General features: G+C 39.7%; 1 protein-coding gene across 4 annotated transcripts in view; it reads left to right on the plus strand.

Moving 5' to 3' along the window:
* DAB1 (DAB adaptor protein 1) overlaps nucleotides 1-14,244 on the plus strand; it is a 1,277,266-nt gene that overhangs the window by 1,122,024 nt on the left and 140,998 nt on the right. For all 4 annotated transcript variants that reach the window (XM_017877258.1, XM_017877259.1, XM_017877257.1 and 1 more), the window contains one exon: nucleotides 6,010-6,149. In XM_017877258.1, coding sequence (XP_017732747.1) covers nucleotides 6,010-6,149 — 140 coding nt within the window. The remainder of the gene's footprint in view (nucleotides 1-6,009; nucleotides 6,150-14,244) is intronic.

Genomic DNA, 14,244 nt, shown 5'->3' on the forward strand with positions numbered 1-14,244 from the left:
CCACCTCACCCGGCTAGTTTTTGTATTTTTTTTAGTAGAGACGGGGTTTCACCGTGTTAGCCAGGATGGTCTCCATCTCCTGACTTCGTGATCCGCCCGTCTCGGCCTCCCAAAGTGCTGGGATTACAGGCTTGAGCCACCGCGCCCGGAGACACGGTTTTCTTATGTTGCCCAGGCTGGTTTCAAACTGCTGGGCTCAAACAATCCTTCCTCCTTGGCCTCTCAAAGTACTGGGATTGCAGGTGCACTCCACCACTCTGGGCTCTGGGGTGGTATTTTTTAAAAATTCCCTAGGTGATTCCAGAAGGTAATTAGGATTGCTAAACAGTCTAAGCAAACTACTAACTATTCTCCAAATATCCTTGTACTTTTTGTTTATCTGGAAAACTTCTCACCTTCTTCCCTACCTCTTGAACCCCTGCTTTTTCACAAGGACTTACTCAAATGCCATCTCTCCTCTGTAGCTCTTCTTAATCATCTCCCTACCAATTACAGTTTCTCCACCCCTTAGGAAAACACATTGCTTAACAGAATATGACCAGAGCTGTGAGTGTCATATAGTGCTAAGGGGTGGAGAAATTATATTTGATGTCTTTTGAAATGTGGCTTCCTCTGGGCAGGAGAGTGGACTTTTTGCTCACCCATATACCACTGGAAGCTAGCAAAGTGCCTAGCATGAAGAACACTAAGGCAGGACAGTATACAAATGACGATCATATAATTAGGGTAACCACACAGTCTGTTAACCAAACTGGAATACTTTTGAGAGTAATGAGGGATGCTGGTAACAACAGTGTCAGTACAAAAGTTTCTGGGACTGTGGCAGACAAACTGAAAGTATGATCACCCAAATAACAATGACCAATGTTGATTAAGCTCTTACTGTTTGCCAGTCACTCACTGTCTTGTGCGTTATTTGTCATTTCTTTAATAATGGGAGAACCCGTTAGTATCTATACTTAACTGATAAGGACACTGTGGCAGACATGTAAAGGAACTTACTGATGATTATATAACTAAGGAGGTAGGTGGGAGATCTGGGACTTGAACTCAGGTCCTCTGAATCCAGAGCTCATGTTCTAGACCATTAAGGCCTATTGCCTCTCAGTGGGAGAACTCAAGCCTTGGAGTAGGACAGGATGAGATTCTGTTCCAAGCTCAACTTGAAGTAACTTTAGTTACCTCTTGGGCTCCAGTTTCTTCATCCATAAAATAATAACAATGGTGGTTTTCAGTAACCTTGGAAGATTAAATGATACAAGGCATGAGAAAGGCATGTGTACTTGTGAACTACTTGTCTTTAAGAGTAAGACATCTTTTTATCCATATCCATCTTTTTATCCAGTTTATCCATAAGACATCAACTCAAGTAGCTGTGACACAAATAAAAGAGGCTAAATTCTGTAACAGAACACAGAGGTAGGTACAGGAAGCCCCATAGTCTAATGGCTAAGACCATGAAGTTTTACACAAGACCTAGGTTCAAACAGAGGCTCTGGGATTTGAATAGATATTTCTCCAAAGAAGATATGCAAATGAACAATAAACACATGAAAAGATGCTCAACATCATTACTCCTTAGGGAAATGCAAATCAAAGCTGCAATGAAATATCACTTAACACCTACTAGGATGATTAAAGTAAAAGAGACAGACAATAACAGATGTTGAGAAGAACATCTGATAAAGAAACTGGAACTTTATATTTTGCTAGGAGGGTTGTAAAATGGTGCAGACACTTTGGAAAAACAATTTGACAGTTCTCCAAAAAGTTAAACATAGAGTTACCATATGATGCAACAATTCCTTTCTTAGGAATAATTTTAAGAGAATTGAATATAGACAGCCACACAAAAACTTGTATACAAATGTTCATAGAAGCATTATTCATAACAGCTAAAGAATGGAAACACCCCAAAGGTCTATGAGCTAATGTGGTATAACCACACAATTGAATAATATTCAGCAAAAAAAGCATTACTGATACATGCTATAACATGGATGAATCTTGAGAACATGCTGCTAAGTAAAAGAAGTCAAACTCAAAAAATTGTACATTATAAGATAACAATTATACAAAATGTCTAGAATAGGCAAATCTATAAAGACAGGAAGAGATTAGTGTTTGCTTAGCACCAGAGGGAATGGGATGATAGGGAGTGACAGCTAATGGGTACGGAGCTTCTTTTTGGGAGGACAAAAATGTTCTAAAATTAGATAGTGGTGATGGTTATAATTCTGTGACTAAACTAAAACCACTGGATTGTATACTTTGAAATGGTGAATTGTACGGTACGTGAGTCATATCTCAATATAGCTGTTATTTAAACATTCAAGTTATGCTATGGACTTTGGGTGTTTGTGTCGTCTTCTGTAAAAGAGGACTCATTATGGAGCCTAACTCAAGAGCAAATGAGAAGATTAAATGAGAAATTGCACATGAAACCCTTGGCACAGTAACTGTACTAAAAACTCAATAACAGTGACCATATGGATGATTTTCCTAAAACGTGTGGTCTTTCTCTTGTCCAGCTTGAAACAGAGGGTCAGTGGTGTTTTCAGCAACATAGGCTGGGATTCATGGTGACCTAAAATGCATGAAGATTGATCCTATTCCTAACACCTTCATATTGTATGTGCCTTAGATAGAATTAAAGCCTTATGGCTCTGATATCTGTTATTTATTTCTTAACTAATATAACTGAGACCTTGTTCAAGATGTGCTCATGAAAAATTACCCTTTTAATGGTGAAGCATTTAATGAGAAACTGGATTATCTACTGCATAAGTGCCCTTCATACAAATTAGCTTGGCCCTAGGTCCTAATCTAAATTGGACTCCCTACTTTCCTCTAAATGGCCTAATATTTTCTTATTAATCTCTGCCCTTGTTCACCTGCTATGATTCTACCGTCTCTTATGAATCTTCTTTCTCGGCAGAGTTCTGTGCCCTGACAAATGTTTCTTAAGGCTGTCTTTGTATCTGACTCATAGACATTTTCTTAGAGATGACTGATGACTGGAATCTGTTCCATTTTCAAGCTGTCTCTCCATCCTTCCATGGAGTTTTAATGCTGCCAATGTATTGACTACCATCAGATTTGGGCCAGGTGAGTTTGGGTACAAGATAAAGATGGGGCTTTATAAGAAAGTTGAGTAGAAAAGAAGCAATTGATCACGGTGGTTAGGCAAACAGACTTGAAAACACAGAACACAAGCAAACCACAAACATGGGCTTTCACACGAGACAAATCTAGGTTCAGGTTCTACTCAGTAAGTTTGGACAAGTTACATGGCCTCTAACACTTTCAATTTAGAGCCTCATCTATGAAACCTGAATAATTGTACCTACCTCTACAATTACTTTCTGGACTTAACAAGTTGATGCATATAATATGCTTTGTGATGAATGCTCCTTGGCATTGTTATTACAATTAAAGTTTGGGGAAGTCTCAGTGGTGAAAGAGATGTTATTATGGACTGAAATAGTATCATATGTTGAAGAAGAGAGATGTTTAGCTATAAGGTGTATTATGGCAAATGTCCCATTGTTCTTAGCTCTAGTCTCTGACATCTGCTCTTACAGAATGCTGAGGCTTAATTATTATACTGATTATAGTTTCTGACTAATCATCCGTATGTTATATTTGCTTTATGGAATATTACTCAAAGGCTTTAATATACAAGGAGTCAGCAGGGGTGTTGTGGGAAAAAAAGAAAAAAATCTGGGAGTCAGGACCATAGGTCCAGGCCTGACTGGACAGACATTCCTTCTCTCTGCCTCCCACCCTCCCAGGATTGTGTCTTCTTCTTGCTTCTTTTACTGGGCTTACAATAGTGATGATACTCACACTTATAATCCCAGCACTTTGGGAGGTCAAGATGGTGGATTGCTTGAGTCTAGAAGTCCGAGACTGGGCAACGTGGCAAAACCCCGTCTCTACAAAAAAATAGCCAAGTATGACAGTGCGTGCCTATTGTCCCAGCTACTTGGGAGGCTGAAGTAGGAGAGTTGCCTGAGCCTGGGAGGTGGTGGCTGCTGTGAGCTGTGATGGCACCACTGTACTCCAGCCTGGGTGATGAAGTGAGACACTGTTTCCAAAAAAAAAAAAAATAGTGGTGACAGCTACCATTTGTAGAAAACTTACCATGTAAATACATGCTTCACACATACTATCTCATTGAAGTTACTGTTCATGCTAATGCTGTAAGGTAGATACTTTGTTGTCATCCAACACTTTTTTTTTTTTTTAAATGGAGTCTGGCTCTGTCACCCAGGCTGGAGTACAGTGGTGCCATCTCAGCTCACTGCAAGCTCCGCCTCCCAGGTTCACGCCATTCTCCCGCCTCAGCCTCCAGAGTAGCTGGGACTACAGTCGCCCGCCACCTCGCCCAGCTAATTTTTGTATTTTTAGTAGAGACAGGGTTTCACCATGTTAGCCAGGATGGTCTTTATCTCCTGACCTCATGATCCGCCCTCCTCGGCCTCCCAAAGTGCTGGGATTACAGGCATGAGCCACCAAGCCCGGCCCATCCAACACTTTTAAAAAGGGAGGCTCAGACAGTTTAGTTGACTTATGAGAAGGACCCATGATTGGAAACGAGGATGTCTGATTCTGAAGCTTGAACCTTCTTACACACCTAGCGTAATGCAGATACATTTGTATTTGCAGCCACCAAAAACTTAAGCTTCTAAGGACACAGATGTTGTCTCATTCATCTGTTGCCAGTGAATAGTAGCACTCATACAGAGGAGATGCTTGGTAAGTGATGAATGTATAAATGAATGAAATGAAAGTTGTATTTTGTCATTAGAAATGTACTATATGATGACTAGTGATGGCTGTTGTGTTTTTCTATTTTAAGCATGTCTTCTGATAATTCTCAACCCCACAAGATAGAAAGGCCTTAGTTTACACGTCTATAGATAGAGGGAAATAGGCTGAATTATCTCTAATGTCCTCAGCTCTGTGTTTCTGACAGAATGAGGTAAGCATGATGAAGGAGAAATCAAGAATTGAAGTTAATGATATTATAGGAGATGAATAGCAGACAGATAGGACACTCCGGGTTTTAAGAACCAACTGTACAATGTCCAGACCTCTGACTAGTCAAAGTATGATGAGGTTAGTGATGGGTTTGAGTTCCTTGTATTCATCTTATTTGGGGCTATGTTTACTTGGGCAAACTACCTAAACTCTGTGATCTTCAACTTCATCATCTGGAAAATGGAACTGGTTTACTTGTGAAGAGTGGGGATAAAGTTTACAGAACATCTGGCATGGAGCGCTTCCTCAGTTCTGAGTTAACTTTATTGTCCTCACTTCATGTAGATACGCTTGAGCTCCTGGTTGATGTGTCTTAGCAAAATATTATCTTAATAATTATTGAGAGAGCCTGTTGGAAGGGGCAGACACACAACAGCACGTAGCATGGAAGCCTATTTCCCTGCACACATGACTTACCAGAAGAGATGGCATAAAACCATTTTTTGATAATTGTCCTCAGGTCATTACTCTGGAGTTTCACTGTAAAACAGCTTGTGGAATTGGGTGGGAAGAGGGTCTTGGACCCTGGCCGAGCTATTATTGAATGTTGGCAATGCCAGAGACTCAGTGCTAAAATTATTCTAACAACAATTTCAGACATGAACTCTTAGTGGGTGAATATTATCACTTGTTGAATATCTCTTGTTTATCAAACCCTGAATTACATGCTTCGCACATGTTATCTGATTTATCATAATACCCTGTTGGGGTGGTTATTTTTAACTTATTTTTCCCTACCTGAGAAAACTGAGTCACAGAAAGGAGAAGTAATTTGTCTCAGGACTTAAATGGATGGAGTCAGAATGTACATCTAGGGATACTACTATTCCTTTCTCCTGGGTCCAGTGATTTGACTTTCCGGGAATGTAGATGAAACCAGACAACGGATCTTGAAATTGTGGATACTCAAAGCCACTGGGGTCGGCACAACTACATATTTGAATCTGCTTTTTCTCTTTTTAGGTCAGGATCGCAGTGAAGCCACTTTGATAAAGAGGTTTAAAGGTGAAGGGGTCCGGTACAAAGCCAAATTGATCGGGATTGATGAAGTTTCCGCAGCTCGGGGAGACAAGTTATGTCAGGATTCCATGATGAAACTGAAGGTGCTATGCAAACATTTTCTTTTAAATACTTTGTGTTTAATGTGAATGAGGAAAAGAAATGATTACCATCATAATCGTAAATAACTTTATTCATTTATTGGTAAATTACTTGGCTCACTGTTGAATCACCCTATTTTTTCATTGGGAAGAGATTTCAATCATTCAGCAAATGTTTATTGAGCACCTACTATGTGAAAATATTTTGGTAGGCCCAGTTTTACAATTTTTGAGTGTATCACATTTTATTCCATTTTATTTTATTTTGCAACTCCTGCAAAATAAAATTACAAAATTATCACATTTTTTATCCCCACATTTTATGAATTTTGCCACCTTTTATTTTGAATAAATAATATGTGTTTTTGCCATATGGTAAGAGATGTTAAGATAAAAGTTGATTTTATTCATTCTTATCATCTCTACTAATGTACCCCAAACACTTTAAAATAATATCCTTAAAGTAAAATGTAATTATATTTTGGGATTTGGAGATATCATGAAGAGATTTCTGATTTTAAATGTTATAAAGAAGTCTTTTCTCTGAGGAAACTAAGAAAGAAATTAGAATTTTTTTTCTTTTTTTTTTTTTTTGAGAAGGAGTCTCGCTCTGTCACCTAGGCTGGAGTGCAGTGGTGCAATCTCAGCTCACTGCAACCTCCGCCTCCCGGGTTCAAGCGATTCTCCTGCCACAACCTCCTGAGTAGCTGGGATTACAGGTGTACACTACTAGGCCTGGCTAATTTTTGTGTTTTTAGTAGAGATGGAATTTCACCATGTTGGTCTGGCTGGTCTCGAACTCCTGACCTCGTGATCCATCCACCTCGGCCTCCCAAAGTGCTGGGATTACAGGCGTGAGCCACTATGCCCAGCCAGAAATTAGAAATTTTTTAAATATACAAAATAAATTATTAAATTCTATTAAACAGCCTTAAAAGTATACAAAAATAACACTTTTCTCAGATTCTGATGTCCATATAGTGTTTCTTTTAAAAGTTATAAAACATTGAAAAAATAAATGATTTAACAAGAAGTCTACAAATATCATATGTATTTCAAACATATATAATTTTTTTTCTGATTATAGAGTTCACTTATGCGCATTATGAAATATTTTGAAAATACAGAAAATATAAGGAAGAAAACTGAAATAATCCACAATCCCACAAAGCCAATCAGTGTCAACATTTTTGTGTATAATTTGCAAGCTCTTTTTGTGGTTTTACATATATAATATATGAATTATACACATATATGTAATAAAATTGGAATTATAATTTATACAGTTTCCTGTCCTGGGACGTCTTCTCCTTCATCTAATAATATATATGAGCATATATACATATATATATATATCTTCAAATAGCCCATGAAGACATAACTTTGTCAATGAAATATTTTCAAATGTCAAAGGAAGAAAAGAAAAAAAAGCTTGTTAGGTGTGTAGAAGTATTAAAACCTGTAAAATGCATAAATGTAAAATGTGATAAAATCTGCATCACCTTTACTTTCATAGATGCTGAGTAAATCACAGTTATTATTTTTGTCTATGCTATATAAATTTTTTAGTAGGTTAGCATACATATCAGATGCTAAGTTTCCCTATAGTATGGCTCTAAGAATCATGAGTTTTAAAACTCTTAATTTTCTACACTAGATATTCATTTATATATCTTCTTTTTATTTGTTAAGCTGTTATATAAACAGACTTTATTTTAATAGTTATATATTTACTATAAAGTATACTAGAAAAAGGCATAAAAGACATCAAAACCATGATTTTGCAATCACCTTGGAATAAGTTAATGCATCTTTCTTTTTTCAATAATTAAGCAATGTTATACAATTTTACGGTAGTCCAATGACGAGTTTTCTTCTCCCAAGTTCAGAGCTGAGTGATTAATAGACAAGAGTTGGACAGGAAGAATTCCAAACTCCAGCTTTCTGCCTGATAAATCCTGGCCTGGAGGATGTGACTTAGATACATAGTCACAGTGAGCATCCTTGAATGAGATGAGCTATTCCACTTGGTTTGCAGGGGTGTTGGACAACTGCAGATCCCCCTGTTCTCCCAACCCCTGCCCTTGCCCAGAGTAGGACCCATGACTCGTGCATGAGATCAGATGAGAATGCAATCTGTCTATCTGTAGGCAGACTGCAAAGAGAGCCCCAGAAGAGATTGATTTTTGTATGTTCAGCTGCTGCTTCAAACTCTCCAATCAGATAGAGCCACACCTTCCATCCCAAGGGGACCCTAGTCAAAGATGAGAATAAGGGCCAAGATCTTGATTATTGCTGAAGTCCCTCCTCAGTGAATATGAAGTCTGGCAAATGGAGATTTGCTCTAACAAATCTTAATTAAAAGACATGAAGAAAATGCCAAGATCCGGTTCTCATCCAGAGCCACAAGTCTGCTGAGGAGGAGAAAGGAGCTCATGCTCCCAGCATCTGGGAGATGACCGTTTACCAGGTTCAGTCACAGAGCACATCACTGGCCAGCCGCCTTCTTGGAAACCTGAGGCCTAAGTGGGTGTGAGTCAGGAGTTGGCCTCTGCTCCCTGAACATTCTCACTCAGGATTAACATTGGCCTAAGCTAGCTGGACTAGGCCTAGCAATGGCTGCCAACCGTGTGTGTGTGTGTGTGTGTGTGTGTGTGTGTGTGTGTGTGTGTGTGTCCTGCAGTGAAGTGCTCCATCTGTCACCTCTCATAACCATGAGGTCCCCAAAGCCCTGAGAGTTTGTCCTACTATAACATACTCCTGTCAGCTGTGCTGAACTTTTTGAGGGGTCCTTGATTTCCACACAATTGTGTTTCATTATTTGCAGGTTGCTGAGAAGAATGTTGACATTTCAGCTCCCAGTGGTTTTTCTTTAGGAAACACAGAAACATAAATGATCAATTCTCTATTTGGCCATCTGCCCAGGAAAGTCAGAGAGATGTACAAAATGCCTCTTACCCTTGCAAAAAGGCCCACTTAGGCCATATGAGAAATAAAAATTCTGTTGCCTTTGCTAGACTCTCTGAAGCTGGTGCATGTTCTTGCATTAGAGAGTTTTCTCTTGGATTGTAGGGGATGGAGAGGGGATTCATATAATGAATATGAGTGACCCATTGCCTGTCCACCAACAGAGCATCATGATCATCATCATCATTATCATTTGTTGACATCATAATATTTTAATTTACAATCCACAAAGCGTTTCACATATATCTTTTGATCATATGAGATACATATTAGCTTCCCTGTTTTGTGAAGAAGAAATCTGAGTCAGAGAAGTTAAAGTATTTGCCTCACAGCCTTCATTTAATCTATGATAAAATGAATTCTAACCCAGACACCAAGAGAGCCTGTGTTTGACAAGACACAGTTTTGCCCTTAATTGTATTCTGCTTTGTATTTGCATTTAATTTATTGTGGTTCCCAAACTAGGTCTTAAGCTCCTACCAGTAAGCCACTACCCAGTAGTGACATCACACATCATTGACTTCTAAACTAGTCAGCTTTCAGAGACAAAATGGTGGTGATTAAAGTTAAGGAAAAGGATGAGGTCTCCAAAGACAGTGCCTAGAGCGCTAGGTGCAGAACCTGAAGTATGTCAGTCAGAGTCCTGAAAGAACCAAAATCTACCCCAGAAAGATCAGATGACGGTACTTTAATGAAGGAGCAACTTCCAACGGGTGGGTAAATTTAAGGTAGCAAATGAGGGGTGGTGAGGTACTCAGAATCTAGCAACAGTGGGAAGCTATTGCCACTCCTAGGAAGATATATATTTACTGAAGCACAGGAAGAGCAGAACTGATAAGAAAGTCTCCCTTTCTCACCACACAAAATATAGCTACTACCAGAGATGCAAATGAAGGATGATAAGGGAATGGGAAGCAATGCCCTGACCTCTCTCTCCTTCCACCCGCTGATCTCCTGCCTGTGCCTTGCATTGGTGGAACACAACTGGAGCCATGGGAAAGGAAGCTCAGGAGATCAGAGGATGCAGTTCTAGTCTGTAGGAATCAGTCTCTGGGCAAAAATGGGACAGAGAAAGATACTTGTACTCCCCTTTTTAACTGGGAAAAAAATGAAACTTAGAATGAATTTTTTCCCTTTGGTTCATATACCTGGTAACTAGCTAGAACTGAGAAGGGAGAATGGAGACTAGGCTTATTACATGGGGCTTTCTGGAATAGCATTCTAAAGTTTTCAGAATTCATGCCTGAAGCCTGCTGCATTTACACATATGCTTTACATGTTCCCTGGAGAGCACAGTCATAACGTTGGGTGCATGTACCGTGCTGTGCGAATGTTCTCAGAGCCCTTTCATGTACATCATACATCTGATTCTCACAGCAACACCTGGGCTGGACAGGGCAGCCTGTGACTCTTGCTTGGCATGCCTGACCTTTTCTCTATATGTAACTTCCTCCATTGAGCTGCTGCCTACTTATGACTCCCTTGAGGATGCCTGTGTCAATCATTTCACACAGTGCCTAGCACGTGGTATTGCTTAATCATATCAATATTAGCTCTCGAAAGAATAACTGTTATTTACTGAGCCCTCCCTGCACACTGTGCCAAGTGCAGTAGATGCATAGTTTGCTTAAGTGTCCCCACACTCTTATGAAGTGAGAAATGTGAATATTATTCTCATTTTTGGGCTCCTCTTCACCACTAAGTTTGGAAGCTGTTGGTTCTACCTAGCTATTTTCATAAACTTTTGGACATATCTGTAGCATGCATCATTGCATGGTCATTTTTTAAAAACCTATTTCTCAAAAAGGGGCTCTTAGAGAAGAGAGGATTGTAGTAGAAGGATTCCTACCTTGAGAATCAGAAAGATTGCTGTTTGACTTTCAGTTCTATGGCTTATTAGTCTCTTTAGGTTCTAGGAGGTCATTTGATCCCCTGGCCTTATGTTTCCTCATCTGTAAAATGAGGAAGGTAATTCTTACTTCCCAGGATTGTGATATTGACTAAATTATATGATAGATAAGAGAACCTCTAGCATAGGCATCCAAGAAAATGTTTGACTCTCTGGTTTCCAGATTTCCAGTGGTGACTTACCAGGTCAAGTGGCTAATATCAGGCACAGAGTCCATAACAGAACCTATATCCACATCTTTTGACTCCCTAACCAGAGCTATCTCCTGAGCCTCTGTTAGTTCTGCGCAGTGGCCATGAATAGTCTTGTGGGGAGATGAGCCCGTCAGTGTCCTGAAGGTACTGTCTTGTGGCAGACCCACTCTAGACTGAGTGCAGTTTTTCAGAGCTTGACCTAGAGTCCTATCTCACAAGAAAAACATGCTTGATAAGATGGGACTTTTCTTTCCCCAAAGATAGCACCTTATGGATTGTCCTTCTCTTTTTCATTTGTCATGTAAAGTCACCATCAGCAGCCCCAAGTGGAAATGCTCCTGGAACATGTATGTTGGCTTTTTCCATCCTTCTTTACCTACGGCTGTGTTCTACCAGGGAATTCTTTGGTAGCTGCTTGATACCAACAAGCAAAGGGGGCCTTAGTATCTAATCAGTACTACTATGTGCCAGGAATTATTGCTTTTTGATACTGAGCAATACCACATGCTAGGCACTGTGTGAAATGATTGACACAGGCATCCTCAAGGGAGTCATATTTGCTTTCCTAGCTCCAGGAAATCTGTGAGCTAGGAGCTGTTAGGACTGTTTTGGAGATAGAGACTTTGAAACTTCTCTTCCTGACCAAAGGTGTAGCCCTTTCCCCAACCTGTCCTGTGCTCTTCTCACCTAAAGGAAGAAGGAATAAAGCCAGAAGACGACAGTCTCCTCCCCTTTGACAGTCCTTCCAGTACTTTCCTTTAGGAGGGTACATCTTAGTCTATTTGTGCTGCTGTAACAAAATGCCTGAGACTGGGTAATTTTTTATAAAAAACAAATTTATTTTCTCACAGTTCTGGATGCTGGGAAATCCATGATAAAGCTGCCAGCAGGTTGAGTGTCCAGTGAGGACCCTGATCTCTCTGTTCCCAAGATGGTGCCTATTACTGCATCCTCCAAAGGGGATGCATGCTGTATCCTCAAAACAGAAGGGCAGAAAGGGGAATGAACCCATTCTCTGAAGCCTTTTTATAAGAACCCTAATCCCCTCTATGAGTGTTCTACCCTTATCACTTAATCACCTCCCAGTACTATCACACTGGCAATTAAGATTCAACACATGCATTTGAGGGAACACATTCAGCCCCCAGCAAGGGGCTAATTATTTTTCTGATTTGTATGTGTCCTGGATATCTGAGATTGAAGGTTGGGGTGTGAAGGGACAGTAACATGTATTATCTTAGTGCAAATCCATCCTAGAACAAAGATTTAAAAGGCAAGTGAGGGAAAGTCACTTTCCTTCTCTTTGAGTTCCTGCTTTACACTAGGCTGCATTCTCAGCCCTAGGCACAAACCAAATAAAAAAAGTTCCATGCACAATTGAGCTTTTGTTCTATTAGGCAAAGGCAGACAATCAACGAATGAATTTGTGAAATGTCAGATGGTGGTAACTTCCAGGAGGAAAGTGAAGCAGGAAAAACAAAGGAGATGCAATTTGTCATAAAGGATGTGCTCTGTTGGCTAAGAGGGTCAGAGAAGGTGGCATTAAACAGAAATTAGGAGTTACCCCTGGGATTCCAAAGACGTACTTTGGCCATTTCTGCATGTTCCTTAAAAGCATCCCACAGTAAATTCATGGGAAAACAAAGAGCACATTGAGCAATCTAGAAACCATTGAATGTGGGGAGGGATTGAAGAGACAGAGAACTCTGCTTTGTATGTGAGTTAAGAGTTGCTCTAACCTTTTAGAGAGCAGTTGCTGGAGGAGCGGTCGTATGTCAATATGGAGCAGCTCTGAAGAGCTGAAAGAGGAAGATTGGAAGGGGGTTGTAGGGAGAGAGACTTAAACTCCCTAGAAATAAGACACATGTAAAGGATAATCACTGGTCCTAGCACCAGGTGTTAGGAGAGCTGTGTTGTAGTCTCAGCTCATTGACCAATTCCCTGTGCCATCTCAGGATGGTCTACCACCTTTCAATTCATCATTTTTCTCATCTGTCTTTTGAGAAACTTGGATCTATTAGTTTTAAGGTTTTCTGTGGTGCTATACATTCTGCATGTCTGTGAGTCTGCAAAATGTGCTTGAGAATGAATGGGTGATGTATGAAAGAGGGAATTTCCTCCTAGTAGGTGTCTATAAACAGGAACTGGAACACAAACTGTAATGGACGTTCATGTATTTTCTAGAAGAAATTCATTTTTATTACATTTCTTCAGTATACCAGGCATTGTGCTAGGTACTTTATGTAAATGTTTATTTAATTCTCTCAACCATGCACAAAAATGATGTATTTACACTTAAGAAAGTAAAGCTAAGAGGTTAAGTAATTTGTCCAAGATTATACAGAACCAGGAGTACGACTTAGATATTCTTATTCCACAGAATATTTCCAATACCCAAGGTGAAGATAATCAAACATCCTCAAAAGAATGTGCCTTCCTCATACCTCTGGTCATATCTACTGCTCTCTAACACCAACCATTCCCCAAAACTGATGCTGAGAATAGCACATAGTAGTTTTATCTTCTGGAAATATGAAATCAATATTATTTTAGACCTTTCTTCTTCTAAAACCCCAGAACCATAACTGCTGAGAGTTGGGCTTAATCTTGCCATCTTTAGAGGCTGGCAGTAAGCTAGAAGCCTCAAGGCCCCTAATGCATGGTCAACAACAGCCCCTGAGAGTGTAGATCCCTTGAAAGGTCTTTATCCCCTGAGTTGTACCCTAGTATGGAGCCCATGCTTTCCTGCAACTGGCCAACACAGAATCTAATTTGAAAAGCAAGTGTCTTTATTTTTAACTTGAATCATATCAACTTTGGGCGACTCTGGATAGCACATACTCACTTAGCAATTATTTGCTAAGCACCTCCTGCCCTCCAGGGACTGTCCCAAGCACTAGAGATAAAGTGGTGAACAAAGTAACACTCCAACATTTTGTGAAGCTTACCCTCTCACTGATTCATAGACATATCTTCGCCTTATAAAACATTTGAGACAGTAAGGAAACAGGTTTTTTTTTTTTTTTTT

This window comes from Rhinopithecus bieti, unplaced genomic scaffold, assembly GCF_001698545.2.
Source record: "Rhinopithecus bieti isolate Rb0 unplaced genomic scaffold, ASM169854v2 scaffold_6380, whole genome shotgun sequence".
Lineage (NCBI taxonomy): Eukaryota > Metazoa > Chordata > Mammalia > Primates > Cercopithecidae > Rhinopithecus > Rhinopithecus bieti.